The sequence below is a fragment of the Triticum urartu genome, chromosome 1 (genome assembly GCF_003073215.2).
Source record: "Triticum urartu cultivar G1812 chromosome 1, Tu2.1, whole genome shotgun sequence".
Classification (NCBI taxonomy): domain Eukaryota; kingdom Viridiplantae; phylum Streptophyta; class Magnoliopsida; order Poales; family Poaceae; genus Triticum; species Triticum urartu.
Window position 1 is genome coordinate 425,694,708 of NC_053022.1, and position 13,810 is coordinate 425,708,517.

Sequence of the window (13,810 nt, forward strand, 5' to 3'; positions counted from 1 at the left end):
AAATATCAAGCTAATTTATTTTGGGTTCCAAAAATTTTGTGGCAGAGTTCTAAATATCAATACTAAATTGGGAACTGGTTCTGTATTTTAACTAATTAAAGTATTGTGGAAATTGATTAAAGTTGTAAAGAGAAAAACCAATTAAACAAAAAAACAGAAAACAAAACAGAAGAAGACCCCTGGCATAACTGGGCAGTCGGCCCAGCTAGCCGGCCCAACCCCGGCCTACTCCTACTTAACCCACCCGGGGAAAACCGAACCCATCGACACCCCATCCCCCACTCCCCCACTCGCTCTTCCCCCTCGCTCCCCCGACCCACATCGGGATCGGGGTGACCGCGCCCCGCCGCGCCTGGAACCGAGCCAAACGACGCCGCCTCGCTGGAGCTTTCCCTCCGCTGGACTGCCTCCTCCCCCTCGACGGCCTGCCTCCTCTCCGCCGGGTCGTCGCCGTCGTCCTCTCCACGCACCGTTGCCCTGTCCCTACTCCCTACTGTGAGCACGCGCCCCTCTCCTCCTCTATGTCTCTCTCGCGCGCCCGCTGCCCCGTGCACTGCTGCCTGCTGCGTTGCTGCTCGCCGCGGTCGGCGTCTCCCCGGGCCGCGCTCCACCGCCCGCCACTCGCGCGCGTGCGCCGGCGCGCACCACGACGCCCCGCGCGCCTTCCCCCTGCTCTGCACACCGAGGCCCACGCTCACGGTGGCCTCGCCCCGCATCGCCGCCACACGCACACGCTCGCGCCGCCCGCGACCCCCTTCTGCTGCTCGCGGCCACCGCGCCGCCCGTCGCCCTGCTTCGCTCCGCCCACGGGCTCGCCCTGCCCCGCGCTGGCCAGCCGCTGCCGCCGCGCCTGACCCCGCGACCTTCCGCTCATCGCCGCGGCACCCTGCGTCGTCCGTGAAGCCTCGCCGCTGCTGCCACGCCTTACCCCGCCTGCCGCGCAGCGCACGCGCTCGCGCTCATCGCCAGCCACCACTCGCTGGTCGCCCCCCCCCCCCCCCCCCTTGCTCCGCCTGCGCCGCGCTCCTCGCCGGCGTTTGCCACTGGCCTCGCCTCCCTCCCCCCCCCCCCCCCCCCCCCCCCCGCTCGGGCGACGCTCGAGACCCGGCGCCCGCTAGCGCCCGTAACCCGCATCGCCCCCCTGGGCCTATGGCACATGGGCCCTGCCAAGAGAACGTTTTAAAAAAAGATTAAAAAAGATAAATAAATAAATAATTAATTAAGTTAATTAATTAAGTTAATTAATCCTACTTAATTAATCTAATTAACCTGTTAGTCTAACTAAGCAATAATTAGTTTAACCTAACCCTAATTAACTTAATAGTGTATGACAGGTGGATCCCACTGGGCCCACACGTCAATTTGACCCAGTCAACCTCTGTCGACTGCTGACGTCATGCTGACGTCAGCAAACACTGTTCTAGATAATGTTGCATTAAAATAATTAAATAAATCCTGAAAATGATTTAAATCTTTTAAAATTAATAGAAAATAAACCGTAGCTCAGATGAAAATACTTTCTACATGAAAGTTGCTCAGAACGACGAGACGAATCCGGATACGCAGCCCGTTCGTCCGCCACACATCCCTAACCTATCAAACTCGCAACTCCCCCCCCCCCCGTCTCCTCTGCCCTAAACGCGAAACACGGGGATACTTTCCCGGATGTTTCCCCCCTTCACCGGTATCACCTCATACCGCGTTAGGGCACCCCTAACACCGATACTTGTCATGTCATGCATCGCTATGCATCTGTTTGCTTAATATTTATTGTTTCTTCCCCCTCTTCTCTCGCTAGACACCGAGACCGACGTCGCTGCTACCCAGTACGACTACGGAGTTGACGACCCCTCTCTCTTGCCAGAGCAACCAGGCAAGCCCCCCCTGATCACCAGATATCGCCTACTCTTCTCTATACTGCTTGCATTAGAGTAGTGTAGCATGTTACTGCTTTCCGTTAATCCTATCCTGATGCATAGCCTGTCCTTGCTACTACTGTTGTTACCTTTACCTGCAATCCTAATGCTTAGTATAGGATGCTAGTTTATCATCAGTGGCCCTACACTCTTGTCCGTCTGCCATGCTATACTACTGGGCCATGATCACTTCGGGAGGTGATCACGGGCATATACTATATACTTTACACTGTTACATTACCGGTGATATTGTTTGGAGATGGGGGCTGAAGGGGCAGGTGGCTCCATCCAGGTAGTGGTGGGCCTGAGTTCCCGACGGCCCCCGACTGCTACTTTGAGGCAGGGCGACAGGGCAGGTTGAGACCACCTAGGAGAGAGGTGGGCCTGGCCCTGGTCGGCGTTCGCGGTTAATTCAAAATAACACGCTTAACGAGATCTGGGTATTTGATCTAAGTCTGGCTACTAGCCTATACGCACTAACCATCTACGCGGGGACAGTTATGGGCACTCGACGTCGTGGTATCAGCCGAAGCCTTCGTGACGTTAGCGACTGAGTGGCGCGCGCCGGGTTGGACCGCGTAACGCAACTTCCTTTGTAATGGAGGTTGCTAGGTCTGCTCTCCGGCCGCCCTCGCAACATGCAGGTGTGCAATGGGTGATGGGCCCAAACCCCTGCGCCATAGGATTTAGACCGGCGTGCTGACCTCTCTATTGTGCCTAGGTAGGGCTGCGACGTGTTGATCTTCCGAGGCCGGGCATGACCTAGAAAAGTGTGTCCGGACAAAGGGGATCGAGCGTGTTGGGAAATGTGGTGCACCCCTGCAGGGAAGTTGATCTATTCGAATAGCCGTGTCCTTCGGTAAAAGGATGACCCGGAGTTGTACCTTGACCTTATGACAACTAGAATCGGATACTTAATAAAACACACCCTTCCAAGTGCCAGATACAACCGGTGATCGCTCTCTCACAGGGCGACGAGGGGAGGATCATCGGTTAGGGTTATGCTATGCGATGATACTTGGTGAACTTACCATCTACTCTCTTCTCCTGCTGCAAGATGGAGGTTACCAGAAGCGTAGTCTTCGATAGGACTAGCTATCCCCCTCTTATTCCGGCATTCTGCAGTTCAGTCCACATATGATAGTCGTTTCCATTTGATACCAATGCATACATATGTAGTGTAGCTCCTTCTTGCGAGTACTTTGGATGAGTACTCACAGTTGCTTTGCTCCCCCTTTTCCCCCTTTCTATACTCGATTGCTGCGACCAGACGATGGAGTCCAGGAGCCATACGCCACCGTCGATGACGACTACTACTACTCGGGAGGTGCCTACTACTACGTGCAGCCCGCTGATGACGACCAGGAGTAGTTTAGGAGGATCCCAGGCAGGAGGCCTGCGCCTCTTTCGATCTGTATCCCATTTTGTGCTAGCCTTCTTAAGGCAAACTTGTTTAACTTATGTCTGTACTCAGATATTGTTACTTCCGCTGACTCGTCTATGATCGAGCTCTTGTATTCGAGCCCTCGAGGCCCCTGGCTTGTAATATGATGCTTGTATGACTTATTTTATTTGTAGAGTTGTGTTGTGACATCTTCCCGTGAGTCCCTGATCTTGATCGTACACGTTTGCGTGTATGATTAATGTACGATTGAATCGGGGGCGTCACATTACCTCTTTCATTGGCCTCCTTTGTATAATATTGCTTACTTCATCTCTGACGGACTCTAAATCTCGACGATTCACATGCATGACTGAATGGGTTCTAGGCAATCAGATTTGACCTTCATTGGCGAGCTTCCCAGTCTCTCCAGAAGTTCCAGGCCTCTCAACATTTCTATGGCTTCCGCCATTGTGGTGTTGATCACATCATCAAATAGCCACGTAGAGCCTGCTAAAGCCACATTGATATCGTTCCGTTGGACCGCCATAATTGCGCCAAAGCCATTCTCGAAGAAATAGGCATCAACATTGGGTTTGTAAGAGCCACGAGATGGTTTCTCCCACAATATTTCATGTGGTATTGAACTAGAAGGAACAACCTCGTCACTGGCGAAGCTTGATGAAAATTGTTGAGGGGGCTAAACAAAGTTGAGGAGGCAGAGAAGATAAGTTATGCATGAACTGTGAGAAATATTTGATATTTAAGCCTATAATTAGGGGTACGCCTAAGAGTTTTTCTATAGTAGGGGGGCAATAGCCCCCTTTGGCCCAAATGATTCTTCGCCACTGAGCCTAGTAGTTCCTTTAATCGCCATGGGTGCAATATGTTTTCTTTTGAAACCTTCAGACGTTACCACCAAATATACCAGGACTTCCGTTAGACCTGCCCTAGGCTGGGTATTGCATGGGAAAAAGATCTTCCAAGGTGCCCTAGAATAAATACAAAATTCAATTAGAGCTACTGGGCAATAAACTATGGTTACTCAACCTAATAGGCAAGAGGTTCTTTAGTGGACATGAGCTCAATAATTTAGTATGTATATGTTTTCTGAAAAGCTAGATTGTCTTCGTCTCCTGCCTAACCGATGGTATAAACAACGGTTCTCTACTGGTCATTGTGCTTGCCTTGATGCATCTTTTCTGATATATGCACCAAAGAAGAAAGTATGAAGACATTTTATTTGCCTTTTTTGTTGTTGGATGATAGAACCATCGTCTAGCACCAAGCAAACATATGGTGAGGATTGTTATAGCAGGCTATGCTCCTCTACAAGGCATTTGATAAAACATTGCTTCTACTTCTTTTCTAGATTACTCTAACAGATTAATATGTCTATGAAGGTTAGGTTCCCAAGTTTTCTAAGCATTTCTTGCAGCAATACTATTGATGTAAGAGAATTTTTGTACTTGCTGGTTTCAAGATTAATGATTAGTAACCTCCTATCTTATCATGGTCTATATTTTATTTATAGCTGTTTTCATGCCATCTGATATAGCATCGAAACCCAAACTTTTGGGCGGTCCTCTAGCTTCCAAGTGTTTCTTACTGCCATTTTACCATTATTGTAGAAATTGCCTTCTATCGAGACTGCCAAGACCATTATTGTTAGTATTGTGAATCCTTTCTATATGACAGAGGTAAGTTATGTGGAATATGTATTGGTTAAATCATTGAGTTGTACTCCCTTCATCCCAAAATTCTTGTCTTAAATTTGTCTAGATGCGGATGTATCTAAGACTAAAATGTAACTAGATACAGAGTGTGGTGTTTTGGTGACCAGGCTCATTTGCACCCGTCCAGAAAAAAAAATCACAAAAACATTCAAAAACATTCAAAAATTCCAATTTTTTTGCATGGTAGACAATTTATCACGTGAGGTTCCGCTCAAATTTTTAGATCATTTGGGCTTCTGTGAAGCTCTCAGCAAAAAAGACAAACCGGGTCAGAATAGTGCATGAACAGTAAACATTTTTACAGACCTCGAATTTGTCTTTTTTTCCGAGAGCTGCTCAGGCGTCCAAATGATTTGAAAATTGAAGCGTACCCCCACGCATCAAATTATCTACCACACAAAAAAAATGATTTTTTGAATTTTTCTAGTATTTATTTTGATTTGTTTCGTAAGGACGGGTGCAGCTGAGCCTGGGCTCATAAGTGGATTACCACTAGATACATCTGTATTTAGGAAAATCTAAGACAAGAATTTTGGAACGGAGGAAGTATGATTTTTTAGACGTATAGTGCAAGTACAAGTCTCAGTTCCACATATTGTTCTAAAAGTTACTGTATAATGGCCTACTTTGCTGCTAGACATGTTGCAAGTAAAGGGTGTTCTCACACCATTATACTTTAAGTCAAAAACACAAAAGGCTCACAGAAAAACTTACTTCAGTTATTGACCCTTGGTCTTGAAGAGAAGGAAAGGATCTACTGACAAATTAACAAATAGCCAACAGAAAAATGGTAGGGTGAAAAACGGCGCGGCAAGCGTGCATATGCTTCTAGTAAATATTAAAGTTGTCGAAATGAAATTATCAAGATAAATAATGAGAAGGAGATTCAAGACAAATTATAAGAGAACACAAATTTATTAATATAACTTCCAACAATCGAGAAAACACATGGCCATCTAGCTTTTTCTAATGCATAATTCATATCCAGCTTCTAAAATAATAATATATCACAACCTCTTGCAATGGTCTTCAAAAACGAAATCACAATGCAGCAAACTCTGCACATAAAAAGATTAGTTGATTCAAAATACAATTGCAAAGTGGGATTTACAGCAGGGAGAATGCATCTAATCCGAAAACGGGGGTTCCACACCTGTACCAACATTCATGTTCATCCATAGCTTATATGCAGTTATGCTCAGCAAGTTCATCATACCACAACATCATGAGAAAATTCCTTATATAACACTGTTTTAAATATTGTTTCCCTATTTGACACTCGAAATTTCTTTCTTCCCTATCTAACAGTGTGTCTAAATTTTATTCCCTTTACGACACTTTCGTCCATTTTAAGCCTTAACGGTGTTAAATGACATCTGAAAAGTCCTATTTGCCCCTTATGAAGTATGTGACCAAAATTTAACCCCACTAGATGAAGCTTATATGGATGACCGATCCCCAATTTACTAGATTAAAAGTAATCAATTATTAGTCTTTGACAATGATAGAGCAGTAGGATAAAAGACGTACGTGATTGAAGCTAAAACGGAAGAACATAAGTACTACGTACTTTACCTCCTAGGTGACCGAGTAATTAAACAATGATTAGTTGGTTAGTATGTGCATGTGCTGACCGAGTAATGTGTTAGTGTTCACCCGCAAAAGAAAAGTAATGTGTTAGTGGCCTAGGTTATAGTGCGTGAGTGGCAGAATATTAGGGCCAGCTTGTGGCTCGGCTGTGTGTGTAGGTGTTATGTATGGCATTTTAATTATTTTGGTTGTGTTAATGAGAGGAAGTGAAAAATGTAGGATGTGTGTTTCCACTCGGAGAGAAGGCAAAGCTAGTTCTTTCTTAGGTGAAATGTACTCCCCGATAAGGAAATATAAGAACGTTGCTTAAAATAATAGTAAAAGCCAACAGCTGGCTTCGCCATTGCCGGCAAGTACGCTTACGTATTTGAATACCGCGCGCCGGACGGGCCGCGTACACATACATCTATGCATATCTAAATACCCGTGTGTACCCAGCTAAAGAAGAGGAGCTCAGTATCCGCAAGAAAAAAAAAGAGGAGCTCAGAAAGGTAATGGGCGCGCGTCATGTACTTTACCTCCTAGACTCGTATCAACAGAAACTCACACATAAGGAGACGTCCCCGCAGCGGCACGTACAAAAAGGCTAAGCACTCGATCGATTTTCCATAGAAATTGGCTCACACGCATAGCAAAACGAGTTGGCTCGATACACACATACACGTAAAATTTTGGTCACATATCATATAAGGGGCAAATAGGTCTTTTCACGTATGATTTAACACCATTAAGGCTTAAAATGGACGAAAGTATTATAAAGGGCATAAAATTTAAACTCGAAGTTAAATAAGGAATGAAATATTTTTCAGTGTTAAATAAGGCAATAAATTTTAAGACAGTGTTAAATAAGGAATTCTCTCCAACATCATAGTGGACCTTGCCATCTTGCTGCATTGCTATCCTCTACTCAACCTCCTCAGTGATCATCACTATCCTAATATGCACATGTGGAAAGAAGAAAGTACACAGTGCCTGAAAAATAGTACTAGTTGGCAGTATAAAAAAACTTGGTAGTTCTAAATATAATTGCAAAGTGGGGTTTACAGCAAAGACAATGTACCTAACCCGGAAATGGTACTTTCACATTCATCTTCATCTATATAGCTTACGCTGAACATGCTCATTGTGGCACAACATTATAGATGACCTATCATATGCTCAACCTCGTCAACAATCAGCATTATCCTCATGCGCACACATGGACAAGAAGATAGTACCTTTCACCGGGAAATAAAACTTGGCAGTTTGGAGTTCCGACTTCCAACATAATACAAGAGGATTATTAGCGCGTGGTGCTATTAATTTGGAAAAGATGATAGCCTCCAAAAGATGTCATAATTTTAAACATCAAATAAATTATAGGCTACAAATTGTTACATGGCATCTTCACGGGACGTGGAGACAGGAACGCACCTGCCTCCTCCCGAGTCGCCCTCGTGTAGCGGCCGGGAGGCTCCCAGATCCCGTCGCCCGGTCTCCCCTCCTCCTCCCTCGTCGCCGCCTGTGGGCGCGGCAGGGCGAAGCCTTGCCGTCGCCGGCGGCAGTGGGGACTCGGGGCCCTCCCGCTCGTGAGGGGCTAGCGCGGGCTAGCGCCCCCGGACCGGAGCGTGGTGTTCGGCCGGACGTCACGACGGGGGGTGGCGGCGCTCCGGCGACTCCATACCTTCACGGTAGGCGGCTTCAAGGTCTGAGGCGTCGCGGTCGTCAGGGACGGCGGCGGCGCGGCCGGATCAGGGCCCAGGCGTGGGCTTGGTCTCCGGGTCGCGGTCGGCGCGATGGCGGGTGCGGCACGTCGGCAGCTGGGCGGATCTGCGGATTCCATCCTTGTTTGGTCCTTGACGACGCGGGCAACTTCGAGGGAAACCCTAGATCTCCTTGGGATCGAGCGATGGCGGTGCTTTTGCGTCGTAGTCCCTCTTCATGGCGTCGTTTTGGAATTTGCTACGGTTGAAGGGACCAACGACGCCGACGACGCACGCCCGGTGGCGCAAGTGCCGATGAAAATCGCGCCGACTACTATCATGGTGGACGATGGCGGCGTCTTTGATGTCATTTCCTTGTCGGGGCACCGTCGTTGCAGTTTGCATCATCAGGCTCGGGATGCTCCGGGGGAAACTCTAGATCTGGGTCTCCCGGATCGGACGATGATGGCGTTCTCTGTATCACTTTCCCTTCTAGGGGCATCGTTTTGGAGCAAGTGATGAATGGAGGTGGCAAGAGGAGGAGCGGTGTTACATCTACCGCAAGGCCGACGGCGGATCACGGCAGCATGGCGCTGCGGAGTTTCGGCGATGGGCGCGCGTGGATGAACACGCGCAAGATGATGGCATTGTCTGGCGTTGTGATGGCGTCGACGGCAGGCCTGGCAAGGTTGATGTAGCAGTACAACACTGAAGATGGATTGGTGGCAGGTGGCTGCGGCGGCCTCATACCTGGGAGGCGTCCTGGTTGAGGAGTGCGCCGGACTGATGGGTGCCCACCCGGCAGACGTTCTGGTTGGGACCTCAGGTCTTAGATGTTAGGTTTGGCTGCGAGGTTTGTTTGATATTAGGCTCAGACTATCAGCATCCCTTCATCAACTGGATAGGAGTAGCGACACATATTGCCTAGACGGTGGCTTTAGTCTTACTATTGTATGACTTTGTAAAGTCATGTGTGAATAATTAATAAAGTTGCTGCATGCATCGTCCAGATGCAGAGGCCGGGGGTCCTTCTCCTTTTCTAAAAAAACAAATTGTTACATCGAGATTAAGAACCCTTCTTGCACTTGTTGTTATAGAAACAACTTTCAATTACAAGCCTAAAATTTTCCAAGATTAAGAAACGATCCTAGACCTTAACTAGTCCAAATCGTCTGGTTGAAAACATAATTCATAGTTTCATACTATCATATAATTGGTCCATCAACCAGATGACACCATTCCAAAACATGCTGCTAGTTAAAATAGACAAAGGGGTTACCACTATCTGTGAAAAGCTCAGAGAGGAACTTCTCACATGCTACAATTATACATTAAGTTCATCATTAGTCACATATCGTAACAAGGGTAGTGAGGACGAGCAGCATCAATTTGTGCAATCAGTTCAAGAGAGAATTATCATTTCACACTGATCCCAGCTTTACATGAGGCTTGGAAAAAAGACTCACAATTGAAAACAAAATTAGTAATAAATATGGACTAAGGGAGAATTTCACAAATACAACAGAACGTTCAGGTAAATCATTCGTAAGCTGGTCCAAGCAATCATAGTATCATAATCAAAAACATATATGCACCTAGCTTATTAACTTGCAGTTTTAACTTTTTAGGCATAAGCTGTCCTTATATCCGTCGACAGTCTCATTCTCAGCACAAAGCTCTTGTTTTCTCATGCACAAAAGGCAGACAGCCAAACAGGGCCAGGTTTTCATTAAAGCCATCAAGCAGATCACAGAACTACAGATAACATTATCATCTACCACTACTGCTAATTTCGCTCAGAATTAACTCTCCTTTGTCCATCCCCTAATTCCAACCTCTGGATCAGGTCATTGGTCCTTCCGTCGCTGCAGGAAGAAAACCAGCTTTGTATCAGTAGGATGCGAGTATATTCGGTTCTGAGACACAACCAGATGAATTGTATGAACTTCACTACGCCATGTGGGCAGCGCTAAACGTACTGAGATGGCCGCACCCATCAAGAGGTGCCGACCGATGCTTAATGTCTGCAAGCGTTGCCTCGTAGATAGTCATGTCCCTCCTTTGCCAGCCTTGGAGCACTCATCCATCCTCCCTCCCTCCCTCTCTCCCCGGACGCGTAAATGTCGGTTTCACCACATGGACAGACTATGATGAACGGCCCAAGGAACCAAAGTTAATCTAAAGGCTAAGAAGATCAGCTTATAGCTGATACCGAAGTCTAGCAACAAACCTGTACCGAGTAAAGTCACGCCTCAGGTTTTTGAGGGGCTTCCATCCCTCAAGGCCCCAAGGGCCTGCGCTGCTGCAATCTCTTCCTTCAGAGAATCAATTACTTTTTGCAACACAACCATTTCAGCTTCTCGAGCAGCAGAAGCCTCCTCAATCATTTCCCTCGTCCCAACTTCACGCCTTGGTAGGTAAGCTCCTTGATCCGCATTCGTTCCAGTTGCATCTCTTTCCTGAGCATCTTTCACCGGCCCAATTGGTCTAAGGTAGTAAAGTGTTTTAGTTGAAACCCTCTTGACCAATTCAGGATTTGCATCCACTGGATTGCTAGAATACGTCTTATTGTTTCCTACAAAAAATTTAAAGATAAAAGGAAGGAAGGCTGCATTAGCACTAGTTTGTTGTGATGTTTAATTTGCCTTTTGTCTGGATTGAAAGATAGAACTGCCACTCCATGAATTCTCATACCTGAGCCCTTCCTGTTGACCACTAAGCAAGCTTCCATAAGGGTATCTGATTGTTGGTTTGATGCTGATGCATCTTCATTAGCTTTTTCATTACCTTCCCTCGGCATTGCACCCACCTCACGTTCCTTGCCCACTGATTCGTCAAACTCTTCATCACTGATCAAAACGATGTCTTCAAGACTTGGCTGCACATGACCTACAGTTGCACCCACCTCACGTTCCTTGCCCACTGATTCGTCAAACTCTTCATCAAGCATCACCACGATGTCTTCAAGACTTGGCTGCACATGACCCACAGTTGCCCCAATAGCTTTTCTGTTGGTTGTGCTTACTGCTCGCTTGACAAGGTGACGGGGAGCTACTTCACCATGTTCTGAGCTGCTATTCTGTTTAGCGAAGACATCAGGTGAAGCTTGTTTCACATTTTTAGTTTGTGTGCCCTTTCTTACACATCTCAGGGTCGAATCATCCGCAATTTGTGCTGACTCGGCAACTTCCGCAAGATGTTCCAGGGTACCCTGAATGGTGTCCAGGCCATTAAGTTTTTCAACAGGAGGAATATCAGTCTGTGGAACCTCGACAGTATTTAATCTCGAAAAAAATACCTCGAAAGTATCTGGCCGAGACATCCCTGGGAGCACATGCTGCTTCTTGCCCGAATTATCATCATGAAGCACCTCCATGTTTTTGTCCCTTGGGCCAACCAAAACAGGGAATTCCTTCGAATTTACATTGTTATCAATGGCAGTATCACACCCAGAAGCGTACGGCCTCCACCATCGTGTGTACTCAAACGTCACAGCCAGAGTATACTGTGGAACGATGAAGGCGAAATTGCTAGGCTCCATGAAGTATGTTCCCCAAGCAATCTTCCAGTCCGAGTTAACACGGGCAACAGATCCAGGCACGTCCTGATCGAAGCCAAGCTGCCTTGCAACACGATGAGGATTGTACTGCTCAATGCAGCGCATGCCTACAAGCTCGCAAGCACGCAGACACTGCGCAAACGATAGCAGTTGTAGGCTTCTTGCCATGTCCCGGCCATGAACCCAAGAGCAGCTCTTCTTGGGAGACGGAGCAAAGCTGAAGCTTCCGTAGGGCCTCCACTCAAACTCCATTGGCAACATGAGCACTCTGTGGAGATTTATGGGGTCAGTTACCTTGTGGACTTGATGCCACCGGGCGGCCCAAGGCTGGTGACGAGCGACGGGGTCGAGAGTGGTCGCCATTTCAGGGCGAAGCTCCGGGAACCTGGCCAAGACCCAGAGCTGCAGGATGTGCAGCGGCGCCCACCCCACGAACGGCTGGTATCTCTTGCCCGAATTGATGTAGCGGTTCAGCGCCGAGAGGTCGCTGTAGATGCTGGCGAGAGCGGCGGGTCCGAGCGCCACGCACCCGCCGCGCGCCAGCCGGGCGGCCACGGGGAGCACCTCCGCCCGGACCACGTCGAACGGCGGCGCCGGCAGCACGAAGAGCGACAGCCACATGGCCAGGAACGCGCCGTGCTCCAGTAACCCGGTGGCGCCGCCGTCGCCCGCGGCGGGCCCCTCTCCCGCCGGGGGCTCGAGGAACGGCATCGCCCACGCGGAGTGGTCCGGTCTCTGGCTGTCGCTCCGGTAGAGCGCGCGGCGAACGGCCTCGAGCGCCTCCACGTCCTCCCGGAGCGCGCCCTTCGGCGGCGCGCGCACGGGCCTGCCGAGCAAGGGCAGCCCCCCGAGCACGGCCACGTCCTCCAGCGTCACCGTCGCCTCGCCCCAGGGGAACACGAACGTGTTGGTCTCGGCGGACCAGATGGCGGCGAGCTGGAGCATCGCGCGCTCGTCGCGCCGCACCCGACAGGTGGTCGCGAGGATGGCGTCCTGGATCCCAATCTTCCGCCACAGGGGCTCGCACCGCGGGCGGAGCTTGGCCACCCACCGCGTCCACAGATTTGGAGCTTCCGCCCAGCCCTTGAACTCGACCTGGAGCCCGTCGGTGAGAATAGGGCCAGCGTTGCGGGGCGGAGGGGGTAGAGGGGGGCGCTGGCCGGCGCCCGCGCGGGGGTGGAGGAAGTGGGCCAGTCGAACGGTGGGGGTTGACGTATCGGCGCCGCTGGAGATGACTGGGACAGCGGACTCTTGGACAAGGAGCTGCTCGCCGCCGGCCATGGCGGTGGCCGGTGGGGTTGGTGGTCCGGTCTGGGGTTCTGGGCTTTGAGGACGGAGCAGGTGCGCACTCATATCGCCCCTGATTAAGGCCTCTTAGTTTAAAATTCTTTTTGCCTAAAAAGGTCATAAATGTTTTTTACAGGATTTTTGGCGGTTCGAATACTCTTTTGACATTTTTTTGCATGGTCATATGTGTCTCATTCATATCATAAAGATTAAAATATAAGTCACATAAAGACTGACATGACAAAACTGAAAAGATAGCACAACATTTCTGAGCTTGACACTAACGCCCGTCACCTGCCTACGGCATCACCATAGCAGCCACCGGAAAAAAAAATGACGAATCACCTTCTCAGCCGAGCTCAATGCAGCTCCATCGCTGATATGCAGCTTTGCGGACCTCCAAGGTGGTTCGCCAAAGGCGAAACCATTGTCGTTTGAACAAATCAGATCGGGGCAACATCCCAGACACGCCATCGAACTCCAGATCTGACACCCTCACATGACTAAGACGTCGGAGAAGGAAACCATACATGCCGTCCACAAACCACGAGCCTAGCACACGTTTCGTCTTCCAGATGTCGTCGATGCAGACCACAATCTGCATCCGCTTCTCGACTACCTCCCAAGCTCCACATCGACGTTGGAGCAGACGCCCTCGC

General features: G+C 48.9%; 1 protein-coding gene across 5 annotated transcripts; it reads right to left on the reverse strand.

Moving 5' to 3' along the window:
* Positions 1-9,773: 9,773 nt before the first annotated feature.
* Positions 9,774-13,211, reverse strand: LOC125515964. 5 transcript variants are annotated; one of them, XR_007287194.1, is made up of 3 exons: positions 11,000-13,211; positions 10,299-10,880; positions 9,774-10,170 (listed from the first exon to the last, which is right to left on the reverse strand). XR_007287194.1 is itself a non-coding variant. In XM_048681462.1 (3 exons), the coding sequence occupies exons 1-3, from the start codon at positions 13,143-13,145 to the stop codon at positions 10,558-10,560; spliced, it is 2,382 nt and encodes a 793-aa protein (XP_048537419.1). In that variant the 5' UTR covers positions 13,146-13,211; the 3' UTR covers positions 9,774-10,557. The 5 variants fall into 5 exon arrangements, 3 of the variants coding, with proteins under 3 accessions (XP_048537419.1, XP_048537415.1, XP_048537403.1); XR_007287193.1 differs by having other exon boundaries at positions 10,285-10,880; XM_048681462.1 differs by having other exon boundaries at positions 9,774-10,880; positions 11,000-11,516; positions 11,604-13,211.
* Positions 13,212-13,810: the final 599 nt, after the last annotated feature.

Coding starts and splice junctions, on each gene's coding strand:
- LOC125515964 (XM_048681458.1), bottom strand. CDS start 13,145: ATGGCCGGCGGCGAGCAGCTCCTTGTCCAAGAGTCCGCTGTCCCAGTC. Junction 10,881..10,999: donor GGTCAACAGGAAGGGCTCAG/GTATGAGAATTC, acceptor AATTTTTTGTAG/GAAACAATAAGACGTATTCT.